Source organism: Eulemur rufifrons, chromosome 11, assembly GCF_041146395.1.
Source record: "Eulemur rufifrons isolate Redbay chromosome 11, OSU_ERuf_1, whole genome shotgun sequence".
NCBI classification, from domain to species: domain Eukaryota; kingdom Metazoa; phylum Chordata; class Mammalia; order Primates; family Lemuridae; genus Eulemur; species Eulemur rufifrons.
In genome coordinates this window covers 4,274,090-4,295,556 of record NC_090993.1, presented here as the reverse complement: position 1 = coordinate 4,295,556, position 21,467 = coordinate 4,274,090, and the positions used below count along the sequence as shown (strand labels likewise).

General features: G+C 43.6%; 1 protein-coding gene, 1 non-coding gene and 1 pseudogene across 2 annotated transcripts in view; all 3 read left to right on the top strand.

Annotated features, from left to right (window-relative positions):
* The window catches only part of EFCAB2 (EF-hand calcium binding domain 2), a 37,053-nt gene extending 20,576 nt beyond the window's left edge, over window positions 1-16,477 (top strand). The window contains exons 3-7 of the mRNA XM_069484639.1: window positions 3,604-3,676; window positions 11,230-11,309; window positions 12,224-12,266; window positions 12,393-12,459; window positions 16,288-16,477. Coding sequence (XP_069340740.1) covers window positions 3,604-3,676; window positions 11,230-11,309; window positions 12,224-12,266; window positions 12,393-12,459; window positions 16,288-16,403 — 379 coding nt within the window. The 3' untranslated portion in view covers window positions 16,404-16,477. The remainder of the gene's footprint in view (window positions 1-3,603; window positions 3,677-11,229; window positions 11,310-12,223; window positions 12,267-12,392; window positions 12,460-16,287) is intronic.
* LOC138393528 (U6 spliceosomal RNA) lies at window positions 271-375 on the top strand. The gene has a single exon (XR_011235208.1). It is a non-coding gene; the product is annotated as a U6 spliceosomal RNA (small nuclear RNA).
* On the top strand, window positions 7,049-7,352 carry LOC138393428 (GTP cyclohydrolase 1 feedback regulatory protein pseudogene; annotated as a pseudogene).
* Window positions 16,478-21,467: the final 4,990 nt, after the last annotated feature.

Sequence of the window (21,467 nt, the reverse complement as noted above, 5' to 3'; positions counted from 1 at the left end):
GGTCCTAACCACTCTGGTTGTTGAAGAGATGAACCAGTATAGATTGAGCCTGGGAGAGGCCACTGTAACTGTCTGGAGTGATTGTGACTGGCAATATCAGTGGTGTGTACAGCCACATTGCGCTGACTCGTACTAGCTCACAAGAGCTGACCGTTAAATTTTCAGGGATTCTACAAGCCATTGTTAAAAACTAGTTTATATTAAGAAATAAATTATTTAAACTGAATTAAATTTTATTAAAAACAAAGGTGCTTTCTTCAGCAGCACTTATAGTGAAATCAACACAGAGAAAACACAGAGAAAACAACCCAGAGAAAATTATCATGGCCCCTGCACAAGGTTGACACATAAACTTGAGGACCATTCCATATTTTTATCAGGTTATTCTGTATAAAATGCAAAATAAATGTTTTTATTAACAATTAAAATAAAAGAAAGGTAAAAAATACTCAAAATTTATCACTTCCTAATTACTTTATTACATTTTACTCTTATTTATGCTCTTGAGGTTATTTCTGTCTAGTGTATGGATGGTGGAGATGCCATATGATGTCAGCTATTGTGCGTCTCTTCCAGACTCCACCTTTCCTGACCTCAACTGGTGGCTGGAAGTTGGCCATGGGGGATGTACGTACACAATGGAAATCAACAAATGCTACAAATCAGAGCCTTTTCCCTTGGAGAAGCCAGTTGATAACTAGCACATTACTGTATACAAATGAGTTTATGTCTTTTCTCTCTAGCCCAAAAATTTGACAAAAAGAAGCAATTATTAAACTTCAAAAAAACTTTTAATTTTATTTTAGTACATTGGCTTCAGTTTTTGAAAAGGTTACTTTAACAATTTTAAATATTTTAATAAGTGTAATATTAATTTTAAAAGGAAGGTTACTTTAATATCATTTTCGATCAACTTACTTGATTTAAAATCTCATTTAGTAGAAATAGGTTATTTGGGGGGGCAAAGGCAATATACATAACCTAAACTTTTGTACACCCATAATATGCTGAAATAAAAAAAAAAATCTGAAGAAAAAAAAAGAAATAGGTTATTCAACCTTAATATTATATGTGAGTCTATCAATTACTTATTTTATATTCTTGTTTCATTTTCTAATTCTTATTTAATATCTTACTTTTTCTTCCTATTTCTGAACTTCTTTCATTTTCATCATTAAGCTATAAGTTTTTATTTCCTGTCTCCTGTACCTTTATTTTCACTTCTTTCAGTGTTTTCGTACATTTTTTTCTTTTCAGTTCTTTCCATTTGTAGACCTCTATCTCTTTATCAAAATCAATGACCTGATCTTTTTCTGGTCTGTGTTCTTTCTTGCCCTTCTCTTTTTTTCCTCGATCACCTTTAGTAGCCTTACTGTTCCTGAGGCTGAGCTGTTAGCAGTATGGTTTCCTCCACGATGGCCGGGATCCCAGCTCCAGCCAGATACCATCTGGAGTCCTCCAGGGCCCACCTGGCCCCTTCTGCTGCACTCCCATGTTCTTGGCACCGGAATGATGATCTGAGAGTAGCTCATGGGATTGTTTGGTGTTCTGTGCCTCTAGCCGTGTATTTCAGGACATGGGAGAACTTGTTTTTCCATTCTTGTGATACTTCACTTTGAAGAATGGGCTCTGGCTCCACCCAGGATAATGTAAGAGGTGCTAGATCACCATTGCTTTTTATGGCTGAGTAGTACTCCATGGTATACCTATGCCACATTTTATTAATCCACTCATGCATTGATGGGCGCTTGGGTTGTTTCCACATCTTTGCAATTGTGAACTGTGCTGCCATAAGCGTTCGAGTGCAGATGCCTTTATTATAAAATGACTTTTTTTCCTTTGGATAGATGCCTGGTAGTGGGATTGTTGGATCAAATGGTATTTCTATTTTTAGTTCTTTGAGATATCTCCAAATTATTTTCCACAGAGGTTGTACTAATTTGCAGTCCCACCAGCAGTGTAAGAGTGTTCCTGTCTCTCCACATCCATGCCAGTACTTGTTGTTTTGGGACTTTTTGATAAAAGCCATTCTCATTGGCGTTAAGTGATATCTCATTGTGGTTTTGATTTGCATTTCCCTGATGATTAGAGATGTTCAGCATTTTTTTATATGTTTGCTGGCCACTATTCTGTGTTCTTTTGCAAAGTTTCTGTTCATGTCCTTTGACCACTTTTTATTGGGGTTGTTTGAGTTTTTCTTGTTAATTTTCTAAAGTTCTATGTAGAGTCTAGTTATCAGCAGATGTGTAACATGCAAATATTTTCTCTCTAATTTGTTCGCTCTAATGATAGTTACCTTGGCTGTGCAGAAGCTTTTTAATTTGATCAGGTCCCATTTATTTATTTTTGTTGCTGCTGTGATTGCTTTGGGGATCTTCTTCATAAATTTTCTTTTTGTTTCCTTTTTAACACAAGTGGTAACAAACTATAAATGTTTTTTTGCACCTTATTTTTTTCACAATAAAAATCTTGGACATCATTTCATATCTGAATATAAAGAACCTCATTCTTGTTTCCAGAATGTTATTTCATTGCATGAATGAACCATAACTCAATCAGTCTCCTATTGTTGAACACTTGATTTGTTTTTAAGCAATTATTATTAAAAATAATGCTGCACTGAATAACATATCGTTTTCTGCATATATGACTATAGAGCTATCACTTAAGTCTCTTCATGTCATCACCCTACTTAAAGCCCTTAATATCACCCTGTAGCTCTTGAAAAATTTTCAAGGTCCCATTTATTTTGTCTACTTCAAAATATTCCATTTTACTTTCTTTTCTTGCTCTTCTCCCTCTTATACCTTGTGTTCCAGCCATGCTGAATTTTTTTTTTTTTTTTTTTTTGAGACAGAGTCTCACTGTGTCACCCAGGCTAGAGTGCCGTGGCATCAGCCCAGCTCACAGCAACCTCAAACTCCTGGGCTCAAGCAATCCTCCTGCCTCAGCCTCCCGAGTAGCTGGGACTACAGGCATGCGCCACTATGCCCGGCTAATTTTTTCTATATAGTTTTTGTTGTCCATATAATTCTTTCTATTTTTAGTAGAGATGAGGTCTCACTCTTGCTCAGGCTGGTCTCGAACTCCTGAGCTCAAACAATCCGCCCACCTCGGCCTCCCAGAGAGCTAGGATTACAGGCGTGAGCCACCACGCCCGGCCTGGGGCCATGCTTTTTAAGCGCTGTGATACTAATGTAAACTTTGCCTCAAAACCCCTGGGTAGACATCATCATGCCCATTTTACAGATGTGGAAACTGAGGCTCAGAAGAGTTAAGTAACACTAAAAATCAGCTGGTCAGGGGCTGACATTTCTTTTTTTACTCCTCACCTCTCCTTTCTATTCCTTTTCCAGAACTTTTTGATTTTGGCCCAGGCAGGGCTTGCATTTGCCAGTCAGTGAAAACGTCTTTCATCTGTCTTTGGTTCACTTGCCTGCCTTTTTCTCTTCCCAGAAAGCATCTTTTATAATCATGAGGCAATATCCTAGTGATTTGGTTGCTATGTTATAATACATATGCTCTGAAATAATTTAGAGAAATACAGCACTTGCCTTTTCAGAGTTTGTATTCTAAAACTATTGACAAGCTTTTTTTCCCCAGAGAGATTGGAACAATTATGAGGTCATTAGGATGCTGTCCCAGTGAAGGAGAGCTGCATGATCTGATTGCAGAGGTAAGTAGGGCGAAGAAAGTTTCTTTCAGAAGACTATCTATGTGACAGCTACTCTTTGTAATTAAAAACCATCCTTCCCTGAAACTAAAAATACCCTAAACTACTGAATGTGCTCAGGGAGAATATTAGGACAGCTGTACAGCTATGCATATTAGCCAGCCAGTAGGATCTGAAAGAATTAAGAGCAGATCTTGAAGAAATAACTATGAACCAGTAACACAACTGATCAAATAAAGAACCCACGTTAGAAAGTCTCCTTTCTTTAAAATTAGTTGAAGAAAGGCCAGTGGACACAAGGACTGACCATATGCAGAAAGGTTGTGACAGATGAAAGGAATATAGTAAATGATGTCATTTCAAAGGATATAGAAAGAATTTATATTTATTTGGGGAAATAAAGTTAACTTTCAGAACAAGTAGTAAACGGAATGTAATAACAAGAACTAACTTTATATTGACCAGACAATCTAATAATTTTTAAAAATGATTTATAATACCACAGATGAGTCCTTGGAGAGAATTCCATGAAGCAATGGATGAGCATCCTCAGACAAGAGAGCTTCATGCCCTATTTGGCTTTTCAGAAAGGTCTCTGATCTAGTTTCAAATGTAGCTTTCATTTTAACAAAGCAGAGACCTTAAGGGGAAAAAGATTCCTGGACCACCACTAGGAGAAGAATCTTTCCAGAATTGCTTATCTAGGCTCATAGGTTTTAGCAGAGGCCAGGGATTAACAAAGAGGATAAGGGAGAAAGGCAAGGAATTGGGATTTTAATTATCTTCTTATTACTTGCACCCAGCACAGTACTTGCTTGTTCAATGTTAAGTTGAAGGGAAGGAATTGTGACTTTGGGCAAGTCACTTAACCTGTTGAGTGTAGGTTTCTCCATAATAATACCTACTTCAAAGTTTGCTTCAAAGATAAATGAGATAATTTACTAGAAGACATGTTTTTGGTTTGTTTTTGTTTTTAGAGACAGGGTCTTGCTCTGTTGCCCAGGCTGGACTGCAGTGGCGTGATCATAGCTCACTGTAGCCTCCAAGTTCTGGGCTCAAGTGATCCTCCTGTCTCAGCCACCCACACAGCTGGGACTACAGGCATGTGCCACCACACCTGGCTAATTTCTTTTTAAATTGTTTGTAGAGATGAGGATTCACTATGTTGTGCAGGCTGGTCTTGGAATCCTGGCCTCAAGCAATCCTCCCACCTTGGCCTCCCAAAGTGCTGGGATTACAGGCATGAGCTACTGTGCCTGGTCTCTAGAAGACATGTTTTGAATCCTAAAGCACTATATAAAATTAAGGACTGGAAAATTAGAAAGATCATTCTGAAAATATTTGTTAAAGGAATCTAAGTTGTAAGAATATATTGTTTTTGGGATTCAGCAAAGCAGTTATTACCAAGTGTAGGGGGAAGAGCTTATTTTTCCTGAATTGGTGCTGATGTTAAAAAAAAAAAAAAGTTACTAATCACTGCCTTGAAGTGTTTAACCACAACACTGGAATTGGTGGCAGGGAGAGGCAGGCTGGCACTATGGAAGACATAGGAACTGGAAGATGAATTTACAGTGAAATCATAATTATTGCATGGTCAGTCGAGTAAGCAGAGCAGTAACGACAAATGCCTCTGAAGGTCAGAAAAGGAGGGTCTTTAGAGCCTAGTCACTTCGTGATTTGTTTGTATGTTTTAGCCTGTATCAGAGGTCAGCAAATCATGGCCCCTGGCCAGATTTAGCCCACCACCTGTGTTTGGAAATGAAGCTTTATTGGAACACAATTAAACTCTTTTTTTTTTTTTTTGAGACAGAGTCTCACTCTGTTGCCCAGGCTAGAGTGAGTGCCGTGGCGTCAGCCTAGCTCACAGCAACCTCAAACTCCTGAGCTCAAGGGATCCTCCTGTCTCAGCCTCCTGAGTAGCTGGGACTACAGGCATGCACCACCATGCCCGGCTAATTTTTTTCTATATATATTTTTTAGCTGTCCATATAATTTCTTTCTATTTTTAGTAGAGATGGGGTCTCGCTCTTGCTCAGGCTGGTCTCGAACTCCTGAGCTCAAACGATCCGCCCACCTCGGCCTCCCAGAGTGCTAGGATTACAGGCGTGAGCCACCGTGCCTGGCCTTAAACTCTTATTTATATATTATCTCTGGCTGTTTTCACACTACAAGGGCAGAGGTGAACAGGTGCAACAGAGACCATAAGGCTTACAAAGCTTAAAATATGTACTCTCTGGCTCTTCACGGGAAAAGTTTGCCAACTCTTGATCTATAGGTTTCTATGCCAAAGTAGAACAAATGCCACATCTAGTATCAGAAGATCTGGGTTCAAACCCAACAGCTAACCCTTACTGCTGTCTCTTGATGAGCTGCTTAATCCTTCAAAGCCTAGTTCCACATCTGCAAAAGGAGTGTAATAATATCAAGTGTTTTGTGAGGATTAAATTTAATAACTGTGAGGAATCAACTGTCGCTCGGCGAGCACTCAGCACGTGTCGGGGTGTGCTTGCTCTGTGGGTGGCTCTCGGCCGAAACAGCCCACTGGTGTGGGCGCTTAGCCACAGTGATGCTTAGACCCCACAGTTTCATTTGATTTTTATCCTTTTCTTTGGCACATTGATGCAACCCATGAAAATTACAGATATTTACAACATTATGGACCAGTGGGGATCACTGAGCTTTTAAGCTGCAATTTTTTTCTTCTGTATTTTATACAAACATGATTTATTCTCATTAAATTCTAGCAATATACTTAAATAGCTTGGAGTGTGACCACCCTTTTTGAACTTTCCCAAATAGAGGGGAAAAGCATACATATTTGTATTTATCAAGTTTGTGATGGTAAGTACAAATCTGTATTTGTAAACAATTAAGTACACTTAATATTTAATACATTTAGGCCAGGCGCAGTGGCTCACGTATGTAATCCTAGCACTCTGGAAGGCCAAGGTGGGAGGATCACTTGAGGTCAGAAGTTCGAGACCAGCCTGATCAAGAGTGAGACCCCATCTCTACTAAAAATAGAAAAAATTAGCCAGGCATGGTGGCACCAGCCTGTAGTCCCAGCTACTCAGGAGGCTGGGGCAGGAGGATCACTTGAGCCCAGGAGTTCGAGGTTGCTGTGAGCTATGATCATGCCACTGCACTCTAGCTGGAGCGACAGAGTGAGACTGTCTCAAAAACATTTTTTTAAATACATTTAGAAAGTCAAAGCTCCATGATAGTAAACATCTAAGGGTAAGTGTCATATTGCTAAATGTTCAGTAATAGTCTCAGATATCAAACTATTTAAACGTATGTTTGGGCGGGTCACAGTCCCGATGTGGGCTGGCGTGAGCGCCCGGCCCAGAGCCATGGGGTGGAGGCCTGGCGGGGATGCACCGTGCCCCCCTGCTCATCAGCACCCAGATCCTCAGGGAGGTGGGCCCCACATAGCGGGCGACGAGCCCCACATAGCGGGCGACGAGCCCCCGGCCGTGGTAGGCGACGAGCACTGGGTTGCGGAGCCGATGCAGCATCTAGGGGCCTCAAAGCAAAGCATCCTGGGAAACAACTTTTGTGAGGACTACGTCAGTGACCTTCCCCGCACAGTCCTAGACAACTGGAATGCAGGGGCTTCTGTGTGGTGAGCACGACAGGGGTGGGCCAGACGCTGGAGTGGTGCCTGCGCAAGGAGTGACCTTCTCACAATGATTTGTGGACAGGGTACCCCTTCTTTGGAGGGGCCGCTATGGGCCCTTCCTCCAAGCCCCTGCCTCACTGACTGCCTTCCCCTTCTCTTCCCAGATTGTCACTGCCCCCGGCCCGGCCCCAGTAGGTAGTGAAGGTTCTTCTCTGCCGCCCTGCCTGGTCAGTGGGGAGACAGGGCCCTTGCCCTGCTGCTCCTACCTAGCTGCCTTCCTGCTTTAGGCCTGAGCCAGGGCCTTGTGTTCTGTGGGCAGGCTGCTGCCCCTAGCCTGGCGCTGGGCACTCCATGGAGGGTGGCCCAGGACCTGGCAGGTGGGTCCTGCAATGGCCAGTCTAAGCCAAAGGGCTGTGGTGAGTGGTTGCTCCTCTGCTCTTGCTGGTGCCTGGACTCCCACCACGTGGACTGTTTCCCTGGGGTTCTGCCCACTCCCAGGGAGAGGGCCCCGGGCCTGGGAGGAGCTCTCTGAGGCACAGCCCCGCATCCTTTACGTAGGTAAAGATCTCCGTCCTTTGAAGTTCAAAGCTAAGTGGCATTAGGGAGAATTTAAACTAATTACAAAGAAGAACTAAAAGATCTTTGGAAAATAAGACCTATGTTGGTAAGATTGTTGACTCAGGCTTAGCAACTAGGCAAGGATTATGACTTCTACTGGCGTGACCATTGGCAGCCTCTGCTCCCCCATTCTTGCCCTTTTTTAGTTGCAGACATTAGGCAGGATCCTCGTTAGCTGCCCGTCTGTTCTGCTCCTAAACATGCTGTGCTCTGTTAACCATCTCCACGATTCCCCTTGGGTCCCTCTTCAACTTTGCTTCTGCTTGATACCACTTGTTCCAGGTCTCTAAGAGTCAGTCACCCTAGCAGTAGTTTGCCCTATCTCCTAGGGTCCTTGCCAGATCATTAGGTTTTGTATCCTGAGAAAGTACCTGAAGTTGATGGGTTTTTGCTTACCCAGTCGTGTATTCCAGCCCTCTGGGTCAAGCGCTCTCATCCGGTCTCAGGGACACCGCCGCAGCTCCTCTGAGTCCAGGCCAGCTCTTCCTCCCGCTGTGTCAGCGTGCAGTCTCTGTCCTCCCTCATCTGGCCCAGCACTTCCCCAGCCGGATCGTGCTGGGATTTAACCCTCAGTTACTGGCTGGGAGAAGCCCACGGGAAGTGTGGCCTTGGCTCAAACATGATGGCCGGGGACGTCATTCAGTAAGGTTTCCTGCCTTTGGAGATTGAAGAGGTGCATCGCCATGGCTACCATAGTTGTCGTCTGAAAGAGCTGTACTGTGAACCAGGTGTTGAGTGTCCAGGGCTAGGACCAAAAAGTTGGCTGCTCTGTATCTGTTGTTTCTAAACTCACCATGGCCTGCTCCTGGCTTTCAGGATTAGATCAAAGCAGAAAACTACTTAGGAGTGAAATGAAAGTCCTCATCCGATCCAAGAAGGGGGGCATGGAGAGTGAGCAAAAACTCTACCAGGGCATGGTAAAGAGAGGTCAGTGCAACTTTTCTGTATATCTAGAACTATTCTAAAATCAAAAGGTTATTTAAATATAAAAATCCTTTTATAATATAAGATAGTGTCTGGCACATATCAAACACCCCATGAATGCTATATTTAGAATTATCATATATTATTTTCAATGCCATTGCTTATACATGTTTTTGTACAAATGAACACATTACATATGGCCTCTAGAGGACAGTGTTGAGTCATGGAAAGATTTTTACAATTTCTACCCAAGCTGAAGGTGGACTTAACCATTTTTCTTCTTACTTTTTAACCACGGGCCTCTGTTTATTCATCATGCCTCTTTTAAAAAATGCCAAAGAAAATTTATGCCTCTTCTGTTATTTTGATTAGTTGGCTATCTTGTTTTAACTTATTTTCGTGTAATTTTGGCTCCACAAAGATCTATCAGGGAAGAATAATCTGCAGTTTTCACCGTAGTGTTCGCCTCAGTGAAGATTTGTGAGTTGTGAGGGAACCAGGAAGCAACGTGAGGCACATGTTATGTGTCCTTTGCGAGTTCTTACATGATGGAGACAGAATTATAGAGCTGTCTATAACCATCTATAACTAGAGCTGTCTAGTTTTCCTTTGGAAAAACTAAAAGCAGTTTTAGATTGATGAGGATGCCCGTAAGATAAAGAGGGGTTTGGACCTTTTAAAGGGTGAGACTGTCTGCTCTACGGTGGTTTGCTGGGGGTGGAGGAAGGGGAAGCAACCATTATTCATGCTTCTGGAGAAAATTTCTGCAGGAATCAGAGTAGCAACTCAAGATTTTAATTTTAAAATTATCACTCCATGGGTAATCTCATGAGACTGACATTTGATCTGTAAGAGGCTCCGGGGTCGGGGTTGCAGAGAGCTTGCTGCTCAAGTGCATCCGAGCTATATGAACGTTAATTTGCAAAATGCTCACCTTGGACCTAGGGGCAGCTGAAGACAATTGTTCATGCTTTGGTGGGCTCAGAAATTCCGGAACACATCATTCTGCCATTAAATGGATTAAATTTTCTCTGCTGATAGTGTAGTCTGGGGGCTCCACTCTCACTAGTTGTGAATCTAATGTAAACGTTAAAAAATAGTTGTCATTTGGATGACAGTGTGTTCCACTTAGTAGCATCCTATAGATTTCTTATTTTTTTGCTCAAAGAATAAATCTGTTAAAAGCTCATCCATTGAATTGGGATCTATGAGTCTTTTAATAGGATTTTTGAAAGGCAGTGGAAAATTTATAGCTCCTTATAAATGGCCTGACTTAAAAGTTAAGGTCAATGGTGTTTTGTTCAGCTTTTCCATCAAAGTTAAACCCGTGGGCTGGGATCTGTTTCATTCTCCTCTAATAGTGCCAAGTGCCAAGAATTCTCTTTCTCAGGTACAGTGGTCTCTTTAGTGCTGGTAAACAAGGTTCCATTTGCCATGTAGGTATTTAATAACTATTGTGATCTGAGATATAGTTTGGTCCTTGATGTAGGGATTGGTCCCTAGCCAGGTCCCTGATTCAGGGTTCCTCGTCTCGGGGGAAGGCGTCACCTCACCCAGTGGTGCAGGTCAGTGTCCCGGGCGTCGTCCTTGACGCCACGCTTTTCTCATCCTTACCCATAATGGAGGCAGCGCCACGTCCTATCGATTTTACTGCTTAAATATTTCTTGAAACCATCCACTTCTCTCTTCCTGGCCACCGCTCCCCTCCAAGCCCTCGTCGTATCTGCTCAGAATGCTGAAGAAGCTGCCTCACCCTCAACCACCTCGACCCTGCAAAGCGCACATCTATGAGACCGTCAGCGACTTCCGGCTGTTCTTAGGATAACAACCGAAGTCACTTTCATGGGTGATAAGGCCATGCAGGGTCTGGTCCCTGCCTCTCTCTCCAGCCTCATCTTTTTTTTTTTTTTTTTTTTTTTCACCCTCCCCCCCTCCAGCCTCATCTTGAAACATTCTCCTCCTGGCTCCCTGTGCTACAGCCTCGGAGCCTCCTGTGTGTCACCGCGGAGTCCCAGTGCACGCAGTTTCTCCCGTGTGAGAGTCTCCCCCGCTGTCTTTGTCATGTTACCTTTTGCTCACCCTTTATAAACCAGCTCGAGTGTTATTTCCTCATGGATGACTTCCTTGATCTCCTGGTCTAAAAAGCTTCCTTTCTTATGTCCTCTTATAGACCCTTGCTCCTTCACGTAATTGTGCTTGTATAAATTTATAGTCTCTCTGCTTTGTTGTTTCCTGATGAATATACGCCTCCCCTACTGGAACATAAGCTCTGCGAGCAGGGACCATGCCCGAGTGCGCTCACCAGCAAATCCCCAGCACTTGGCACAGTGCTTGGAAAAAGTGGTTGCATTTGTTGAATGAATAAATGGCTATCTATTTATTGAATGTTTAGGTGGAGGATGAAGAACCCACTGGATACATTCGATACGAAAAATTTCTTCCACTGATGACTGAAATACTACTAGAACGGAGGTAAATAAATAAATGCATTTTTTTTTTCTTTTTTTTGAGACAGAGTCTTGCTCTGTTGCCTGGGCTAGAGTGCCGTGGCATCAGCCTAGCTCACAGCAACCTCAAACTCCTGGGCTCAGGCGATCCTTCTGCCTCAGCCTCCCGAGTAGCCGGGACTACAGGCGCATGCCACCACTCCTGGCTAACTTTTTCTATTTTTAGTAGAGATGGGGTCTCACTCTTGGTGAGGCTGGTCTTGAACTCCTGATCTCAAGCAATCCTCCCACCTCGGCCTCGTAGAGTGCTAGGATTACAGGCGTGAGCCATCATGCCCGGCCAGTAAATGCAATTGTTAAGACAAAGTAATGATCAGAATTACATTAATTTCAAAACACTTGGTGTTTTCACTTTGTCTATTATATTTAACCAATAAATCTTAGGATAGCTTCCTTGTAACCTTTCAGTATACTTCTGAACTGCCAGATGGTATGTGCTTAGAAATATCAGCCACATTATTATTAGTCCAAGCAAAGCATGATTAAAGGGCAGATAAGCTACACATAACATAAATCAACATTCTTATTATCTTCTGTTTTGAATTATCAATGATAAATATGAATCCTAATTATTTTTCTAGCACAAGTATAGCCTTAGCTTACCATAGTTGGTTTATTGTAGAGGTTTTGTGCCCAGATAAATTGATTTCCAAAAAGCTTGTAGACCACATCAAACATGTCAGTGATTTTGCGCTAAGTATCTCCTGTAGCGGTGTGAGACTTTCAACTTTCATGTCTAGAAATCCAAAAAGCTTTCAGTGAGGGAAGTATTATCACCCCAGTATGTTAGCAGCTTTTATTTTGTTTTAGGTGGTCATTTATTCTGTAAAGACTGAGGTAAATACTATGGCATTTACTCATTTTATTGCATGATTATAGATTCAGACCAGTTCCAGAGGATGTCCTCCTTCGAGCTTTTGAAGTATGTAAGCTCCAGATTTTTATATATATATATATATATATATATATATATATGTTTATATGACAAATTCCTCATGTAGAAATTATTCACCAAACAAAAAATATAATATCTTTTCTTTCCCCTTAGGTTTTAGATTCTGCCAAACGTGGGTTTCTTACTAAGGAAGAACTGATCAAGTATATGACTGAAGAAGGTAAGAGTGATTTATTACTTATAACAGTGATTTATGTAAAGGAATTAATAATTTTAATAATTATGCAAAAGTTCCAGGGGATATTTTTAAAATCAGTCATTCTGGTTCAAAAGTTATTTACTCTTCCTATTCTTTTTTTTTGTTTCAGTCACCCAGGTGGATGAAACTCTTCCTATTGTTTTGGGATGGTTTCTGTTTTGTGGGGGTTGAGAAGACAAAGAGTAAAGTAAGGGGAGAGGGACTGGTTGCCTCATAGGGTTTTGTAAAGTGTAGTGATAACTTCTATAAATTGCAGTCACTCCATTCAGAGTGTCTCCAGATAAAAGTTACGCAACCTGGAAAACATCAACTATCAACCTCCATAATTAGTGCCTGTTACTAGACTGAAGATTTCAATTGGAGTATATAAAAATTCCTTTTTTTTTTTTTTGAGACAGAGTCTCGCTCTGTTGCCCGGGCTAGAGTGAGTGCCGTGGCGTCAGCCTAGCTCACAGCAACCTCAAACTCCTGGGCTTAAGCGATCCTCCTGCCTCAGCCTCCCGAGTAGCTGGGACTACAGGCATGCGCCACCATGCCCGGCTAATTTTTTCTATATATATCTTTAGTTGTCCAGATAATTTCTTTCTATTTTTAGTAGAGACGAGGTCTCGCTCTTGCTCAGGCTGGTCTCGAACTCCTGACCTCGAGCGATCCACCTGCCTCGGCCTCCCAGAGTGCTAGGATTACAGGCGTGAGCCACTGCGCCCGGCCTTAAAAATTCCTTTTTTAAAAAAAATTTCTTTTTAAAGAGTTTTTCAGTTGGTGAAGGTACAGATAACACACCCTCAACTGAATATGAAGTCACGCAAAAAATTTTTATATTAATGCAGCTATATATATTTGTTGTGAACATGGAATATACACATACACACGCATGATACCTGCACACTTATATTTCCTTTAGGAATTCTCCCTGTTTAGGCTGATGTGTAAATCTGTTTTCCCTGAAGGTCTGTAGCCTGGTGGGCATCTCTTGAAACGATGCTCAGGCTGGTCACCCCTCCTCCTCCCATACAATGTTAGGGTTCTGTCTCCTTTGTTCAGTTCGCTGGTTTACAAACTGAGTCCTGAATGATTCAGAGTCACTGAGCAAACTGAGACAGAATCTGAGAGCAAGTAGTTTTGAGTCGGGACGACTAAGACTGCATGTACATGCACAACTGGTTTGACCATGTTTACTCGCTCCACCATTCGATGGGAATACAGGCAGTGGGGGTGCGAATGACGTGAGGATCAGAGCTGCCTCCCAGGAACTCTTAGGCCATTGTTAGAACTCTCTTAGGGATTAATTTTGATGGGAATGCCATGACTTTCAAAGCATCAGCCTCTTAATCCTAAGGATTAGATTAACTTTAAAGGAAGTACATCCTAGGTTATATCAGGCAACATGAATTTTGTCAAAATGGCCAAAGCAGTTCAATTTCGTTACTATTGTGTACCTACTGTGTGGCATTTAGTGAGGATACTAAGGTATGATGATACTGAACTCTGCTTCTCCCTCAAGGATGTTGCAATCTTATTGGGGAAATAAAACTTATAGAACATTTCACAGTAGAAGACAATAGAAAAATAAATATCAGAAGATCAGTGTAGGCTACACCATCCTGGAAGGCTTGGTCTGGGAAGACTTCCAGAGAAAACAGGGTTCTTAACATGGTGGAATTTATACGGTGAGCTGTTTAGGGCAGGGGTAAAACCCAATGCATTATAGTACCCTCACACATGGGAGATCTCAACAAATGTTTGTCGAATTAAGTGATGAATGAGTAGCTGAAGGAAAACAAGGTGGAGGGGCGGCTGACGGGAGCCATTATAGATGGGTAAACCAGTCTGAACAAAAACTGGGAGGTAGGAATGAGCCTGGTATTTCAGAAGCCTGTGAGAAGACAGGCCCAGCTCATCCAGAGGGTAAAGCCAGCAAATAGTAGGAGATGAATTTAGATAGAGTTACGGGGACTAAATTGTAGAATCTTGGGCTCAGGACTTTGGAATTCATCTTGTGGGCAATGGAGAAGTATTGTAGGATTCTGAGCAGATGAGTCACAAGGTGCAAGAGTGATTGTGGGAAGGCTGTTCGGGTGCTGGTAGGTTTGTTAGATGAGGGAGAAAGAGGTTAGACAAGGGAGACCTGTTAGAAGGCTGTTTCAGCATTTTGAAGGTACTCTAATAAGGACAATGGCAATGGAAAGAAAGGATTGATACGTGGGACTGTCTGCATCAGGATCCATGGGTCAAAGTGCTGGGGACAAAGATGGGAGCTGAGTCAAAAGTAACAAGGCTTTGACATGGAGGACAGGTGTTATGGTTACGCTACTGACTAAAACGGGGAAATCAGGAACAGACTGCAGTGTGTACGGTGACGATACAGTCATGTGATTGCTTGGAGGTGCTGTGTGACAATTTCCAAAAAGGTATATTTACAGAGTTAATAGTATTAATACTTAAAGATCAACTATTAGGTATCTCAGTAGACTAAGCATACAACAATTATTTTCAGATAAGAATACACATGGTTTCAATCATTCAACAAATATGACTGAATATCTTCCATATTATATGAACTCATATGTCTAATAGTGATATATAAGATGTAAAGTACTATAGAATTATTTAGTATAACAGACCCATCAGCTAAGTGTAATCACAGTTGACTAGTCTAGTTAAATAGCCTGGTAAGAATTGGTGCTTTTAGATTCTCAGAATTCCACAAAGTGTTTTTGAATATATCTGTGCTTTATAACAATATGGATTAAAGTTACTTGCACAATCTTTTCACAGTCCCCATGGAGCATCAGACACATTAATCGGTTTGAGAATACGCATTCTAAATGCCCAGATGTCCTATGATAAACATAAATCACACTGAGTCAAGTTCCTACAAGATAGAAGTCCACATGTGTCCAGGAATGTGTATTGCATCAGATAGTATTTAGCAACAGGGAAGATCTCAGAATGTTTTAAATTATTTATTTATTTATTTATTGAGACAGAGTCTCACTCTGTTGCCCAGGCTAGAGTGAGTGCCGTGGCATCAGCCTCGCTCACAGCAACCTCAGACTCCTGGGCTCAAGCGATCCTCCTGCCTCAGCCTCCCGAGTAGCTGGGACTACAGATGTGGGCCACCATGCCCGGCTAATGTTTTTTTTTTTTTTCTATCTGGCTAATTTTTTTCTGTTTTTAGTAGAGATAGGGTCTTGCTCTTGCTCATACTGGTCTTAAACTCTTGAGCTCAAGCAATCCTGTTCATGATGTGTTTATGTACTCCTGCTGTTTTAGCCAAATGGTGGATTCTATTAATGTAAGTTGCTTATCTATGATATCTGCGGGGAAAATAAGTCCAGAATCTGCCAGGGTGTACAACAGAATGGTCTTTAAACAAAAATTTTTTTTTAATTTTTAATTGTTATGGGTCTATAATAGTTGTATATATTTATAGGGTACATATGATGTTTTGATACAGGTATACAACGTGAATTAATCAAATCAGGGTAACTGGGGTATCTATCACCTCAGGCGTTTATCATTTCCTTGTGTTAGGAACATTCCAATTTTACTCTGTTAGTTATTTTAAACCGTAACTTACTGTTGACTGTAGTCACTCTGTTGTGCTGTTGACAGCGCGCTGAGTGTCTGGGGTATCACAATGATGGCTGCGCAGCGCCAGGGAGGGTGACCAGTGACACAGTGCGGGCCTGTGTGGCTCCGTGGCGGTCAAGCTGGCTGGTGGAAGGAGAAAGAAAAGAGAATCAGATGATTGTAAGTGACGATTTTCCCTTCTTGTCCCTCCAGGTGAGCCTTTTTCTCAAGAGGAAATGGAAGAAATGTTATCCGCTGCAATTGACCCAGACTCGAATGCAATTCATTACAGGGACTACATAACAATGATGGTGATAGATGAAAGTTAAATGTTCGCATTTCTAATTGGAAGGATAATTTAAAAACTTGCTTGTCCTTACTAACTTTACATTTTACCTTGCCGTTTCTGTATCTGATATTTCATACCTTGTGATGTAACTCTTTCAAGATGTTTTGTTTTCTAAAGATGATCATAACAATTTAAAACGTAAAATTTTAGTATGTCTAGACTTATGGAATAACAGATTTGACAAGTTGCTATTTATTTAAAAACTATTTTAAAAACCTTTTAACACGAAAATGGGTTGTTATTTATTTTCTGCAATAAAACTCATGTTACCTTCAAATTGATTAAACTGACAAAATGAAGAATGACTGTAACGACCCCAGGTTTGCATATAAAGGTCTGGAGGGAGGCAGAATGGCCACAGATTGAAAATGAGCAGCGATAGGACAAAGGCTTCTTTTCAAAACAACAACAAACTCTTCAGCAATTTGAATGTGGAAGGAGAGTGATTGAAATGCCTATCAATAATTGATTCCTTTTTTTTTTTTTTTTTTGAGACAGAGTCTCACTCTGTTGCCCAGGCTAGAGTGAGTGCCGTGGCGTCAGCCTAGCTCACAGCAACCTCAAACTCCTGGGCTCAAGCGATCCTCCTGCCTCAGCCTCCCGAGTAGCTGGGACTACAAGCATGCGCCACGATGCCCGACTAATTTTTCTATATATATATTTTTAGTTGTCCATATAATTTTTTTCTATTTTTAGTAGAGACAGGGTCTCGCTCTTGCTCAGGCTGGTCTCGAACTCCTGACCTTGAGCGATCCACCCGCCTCGGCCTCCCAGAGTGCTAGGATTACAGGCGTGAGCCACCGCGCCCGGCCAATAATTGATTCCTTAAGGGCCAATTACAAATCTCATCTGAGATGATCATAACTGAGTGTAGACATTTTAATTTGCTGATCCAGCTTGTCCAAGTCCCCATTTATGCAGCAGCTAAAGGAGCTGAGCTAACTGAATCTAGAGAGAAGACGACTGAGCGGACACTGGCGTGTGCGGTAGTGGCAACTGTCTCTTGGTCTTTAGAAGCCTCACCTGTTCTGAACATCTGGCCTTACTGAGTCAGAATACTGGGAAATTTTATGGTGTACAAGAGGTACAGCTGTTGAGGGGACAGAATGAACTTACCTGCGCACAAGAGAGTTGGGAAATAGCAGCTGGGGTCAGGGCTGAAGCTAGGAGCCTGGGAGCCACCAGTGTCGGGGTGACGCTTGGAGGCATGAGCCTGGTGAGAGACCGCCAGGGCGCAGGGAGGGCGGATGGAGAAGGGAGGAGGCCTGAGGGCCAGCCCGGTGCCCTGTCCTTCAGAGATGGGGAGAAGGGACAGACCCCATGAGGGAGCCCAGCCAGGGAAGGACCCCAGGGAGGAAAGGGAGATGAGCACGTCAGAAGATAGCAGCGCCTGACGCCTGGTGAGGGCTCTATAAATACGAGCTGGTTGTCTTTTTATTAGTGTCACTGCTGGGGGGGGGGGACAAGCGGGGAGTTGGGGAATAGCAGCTAAACCTTCCTGCGCCGCCGCAGAGTACAGAGCTGACGTCTCGACGTTTCCATCAGAAACAGCAGGGTGATGACATTTAGAAAAATGAAAGTAAAGGCCTCAAACCGTTCAAAACGGCCACCTCAGAGGAGAGGGCCCCGGTGGGGCGGGGAGGGGATGGCTGCGACAGGGGGTTGAAAAAAATAAGCCTTTTGATAATTGTTTGATTTTTAAACCATTGTGCACGTATTTCTCTAATAAAGGAATTTTAAAGGACACAAAAAGAGGACTTCTGCGCGCACACACACCTGTCCATGGTGATTTATGAATGGGGCTTGGGGGGTGATAGCAGAGCCCCGCGAGGCCATTTAATGACATTTTATATGTACCGCTAGGACATCTTATTCTTTGTTCTGGCTGGGCGAGAGAAAACCCGAGGGCCCAGGAAGGCTGCAGGGGAAGAAAAGAAACCAGGAAGGGAGGAATTAGAAGTCTCTTCTTCCCCCTAGGTTGTTTCCTCTGCTCACTCCCTGCTGCTAGAAAATGGGGTGACAGGTTCCCCACCCATCCTCGTCGCACTGTACTCTCCCCCAGCACGGCAGCCCCTGCACCCGCCAGGCCGGGGAGAGACGACGTGGCCTTTCTCCTTTAGAAAATGAGAATTCTCAGGAAAGCAACAGAAAATGACTGAAATTACTGGTATCAGGAGAGAGGATGACCCGGACGAGAGAGACGGCGAGGGGGGCCGGGGTGGAAGTGGGCTAAGACTCAGTAATGACACGATTGCGCAGTTATTTGCTTATTTTCTGTGGCTTTTGCTGCAAATGAGAGGTTCCTGCTCTCCCACGGTGAAGTGTGGAGCACAGAAAGCATAAAGCCAGCGTTCATCATGGGAGACTCCGGGGGGCCGGCACGGGGTCCAGGGGTCCCCCCGGCCCCGGCATGCCCAGGGGAGGCTAGGAAAGAGAGGCAGGAAGAAAAGAGAAGGGGACCAGAGGTGGGAGGTGCGAGAGGAAAGCCCAGCAGGACGAAGGAAAGGAAAAGACAAAGGAAAAGACTGGAAGGACGGGAGGCCAGGGTTAGGGTTAGGGTGAGAGGTGCGTCTGGGTGTCGTTCTGTGGACTGAGGCGATGCGTTAACACGTTAGATTCCAGGACAAGGTGTGACAAACTGGATGGCCCAGAACAGAAGAAATTTATTTTCTCCCAGTTCTGGAGGCCAGAAGTCCAGAATCAAGGTGACAGACAGCAGGGCCACGCTCTCTCCGGAAGGTTCCAGGGGAGGATCCTTCCTTGCCTCTCCCAGCTCCTGCCAGCTCCAGGCTCAGCAGCGTCACTGATCGCCCCTGCTTCACACGGCCCTCCCTGCTGTGTGTCTCCTCGGTGCCTGAGTCTCCCATCGCCCTCTCCTTTCTCTCAGAGACACCAGCCCCTGGATTTAGGGACCACCCTCAGTCCAGGATGATCTTATCTGCAGATTCTTAACCCAGTTACATCTAAAAACCCTATTTCCAAATATGGGCACATTCACAGGTTCCAGGGGTGCAATGTACTGAATGTTTGTTCCCCCCACCCCAAATTCATAAGTTGAATCCTAATCCCAATGTGACAGTCCTTGGAGGCGGGGCTGTTGGGAGGTGATTAGGCCTCGAGGGTGGCGCCTCATGGACGGGACTAGTGCCCTGTAAGAAGAGGCCAGAGACCCAGCCGCCTCTTTCTGCCATGGGAGGATACGGGAAGACAGTTGCCTACAGACTAAAAGCAGGCCCTCGCCAGGCTTGGTCATGCTGGCACTCCGATCTGGGACTCCCAGCCTCCCGGCTGTGAGAAATAAGTGTACTTATGAGAATAAGTTCCTGCCCCGCCCCACACTGTCTATCCTCCTTGTCCTGCACTTATCAACTCCTAACATATTTGTTAGTTTGTTCATTTATTTCCACTAAAATATAAGTTCCAGGAGGGCAGGGTCTCCTGTTTGGTTTGCTGCTGTGTTCTTAACACCCAGAACATTGCCCTGCTCTTAGGTACTACAATAAATAGTTGTTGAATCAACATGTTGAGACTGCCCACCTTGTGGGCAATGAATCAATCAGCAAAACAGAAACCTCTCTAGGTATTCAGAGCGAGAAGAGATTTAACAGAAGGAGTTGGGGGATTGCAAAGTCACCGGAAGGGTGGAGGTGCAAAGGGAAGGGAAAGACGTGTGTACCTCTCGGGCCCACCACTAGCTACAGAGAAGCGGGAACCATCGCCAATGTCACGCAGGAACCATCGCCAATGTCACGTTTGCCTGCGGCACTGGGGACACGCTCCAACGCCAGAGCAAAATGCAAGCTGCCGTGTTTGCCCGCTGCTGAAGGGGGAGCCAAAGGAAGGCTTGCATCTCTCCCATCGTCCAAGTGTCGCTTGCGTGCCTCTCATCGGCCAGTCTCACCTGGACCGCTCATACCTGGGAGACGCGGTCCCCGGGCTTCCCGCTCCCGCGATACCAAGGCGGTACGCGAGAGCGGAGAACGGGCTGACCGTCCACCGGAGGCAGGACGTGTCCACCCTGCGTTCTCTTCTTGCTTTTTCCCCAGTTGTACCTTTTTGGTGGAAAATGACTTTCTCCAAGAAAGAGATCGGTGACGCAGGCTGATTTCAAGGATTAAGGTCTGTCAGACTTCAGTGTCCCCAAGTGGTGGGAATGTCTGCCTCCAATCACCAAAGGTAATGATTGTAGCTGATTTTTTTTTTTTTTTTCAAATGTGCAGGTGCTGGACTTGATAGCTGAAATTTTATCAAACTATACTATGTGCCAAGCCCTGTCCTAAGCCTTTCATATAAATAGCCTAATTTAGTCCTCATGAGGCAAGCGTTATTATTCATCCCCATTTTATAGACGAGGAGGGAGAACATGGAGGCCAAGTACTTTGCTCAAGATTGCACAGCTAGAAAACTGCAGGGCCAGAATTTGAACCCAGGTTGTCTGACTTTGGAGCTCAAGTTCTTAAATGTTAGATTACGTTGCCCTCCACCCCCAAGGAGTGGAAACACCAGTTCTGGGGATCTCAGCTACAGGAATGTGCAAGAGGGAAGGGTTTTAATAAATCTATGTATCTTTGTCAATAACGTAAAAATAAAGATTATCTGAACGTAATGCTTGACAGTCTGAAACACAAGCCAGGAGCAGGACTCTGGGTCAGGGAATCCTGGAGCAGCAACATTACATGCTCACTGTTAGCAAAGAGAGAGGTAAGAAGAGAGATGTGTGCTTTGCAGTCTGGAATTCTAACCCATTCCTAACCCTTTCCTTGCCATGTTGACATCTTTCGTGATGTTGGGCATATCATTTAGTCTTTTTGTGTTTGGGGGTTCCTCAGAGTGATAAGTGAAATAATTACGTTAACTTTACCCACAGAAGAACAGGGGGAAATCCTAATCACTGAGTATAAATTATCCTGAAGACCCAACTGCTGAAGAGTACTGTTCAAAGCTGGCAGAGAATTGAATATTGCAACGGAGGATCTTGCAGGTGTCATTTGAAATTCAGCAGTGATGGGCTTGGCTCCAGTAGCTCAGGAAGATGACTTCACAG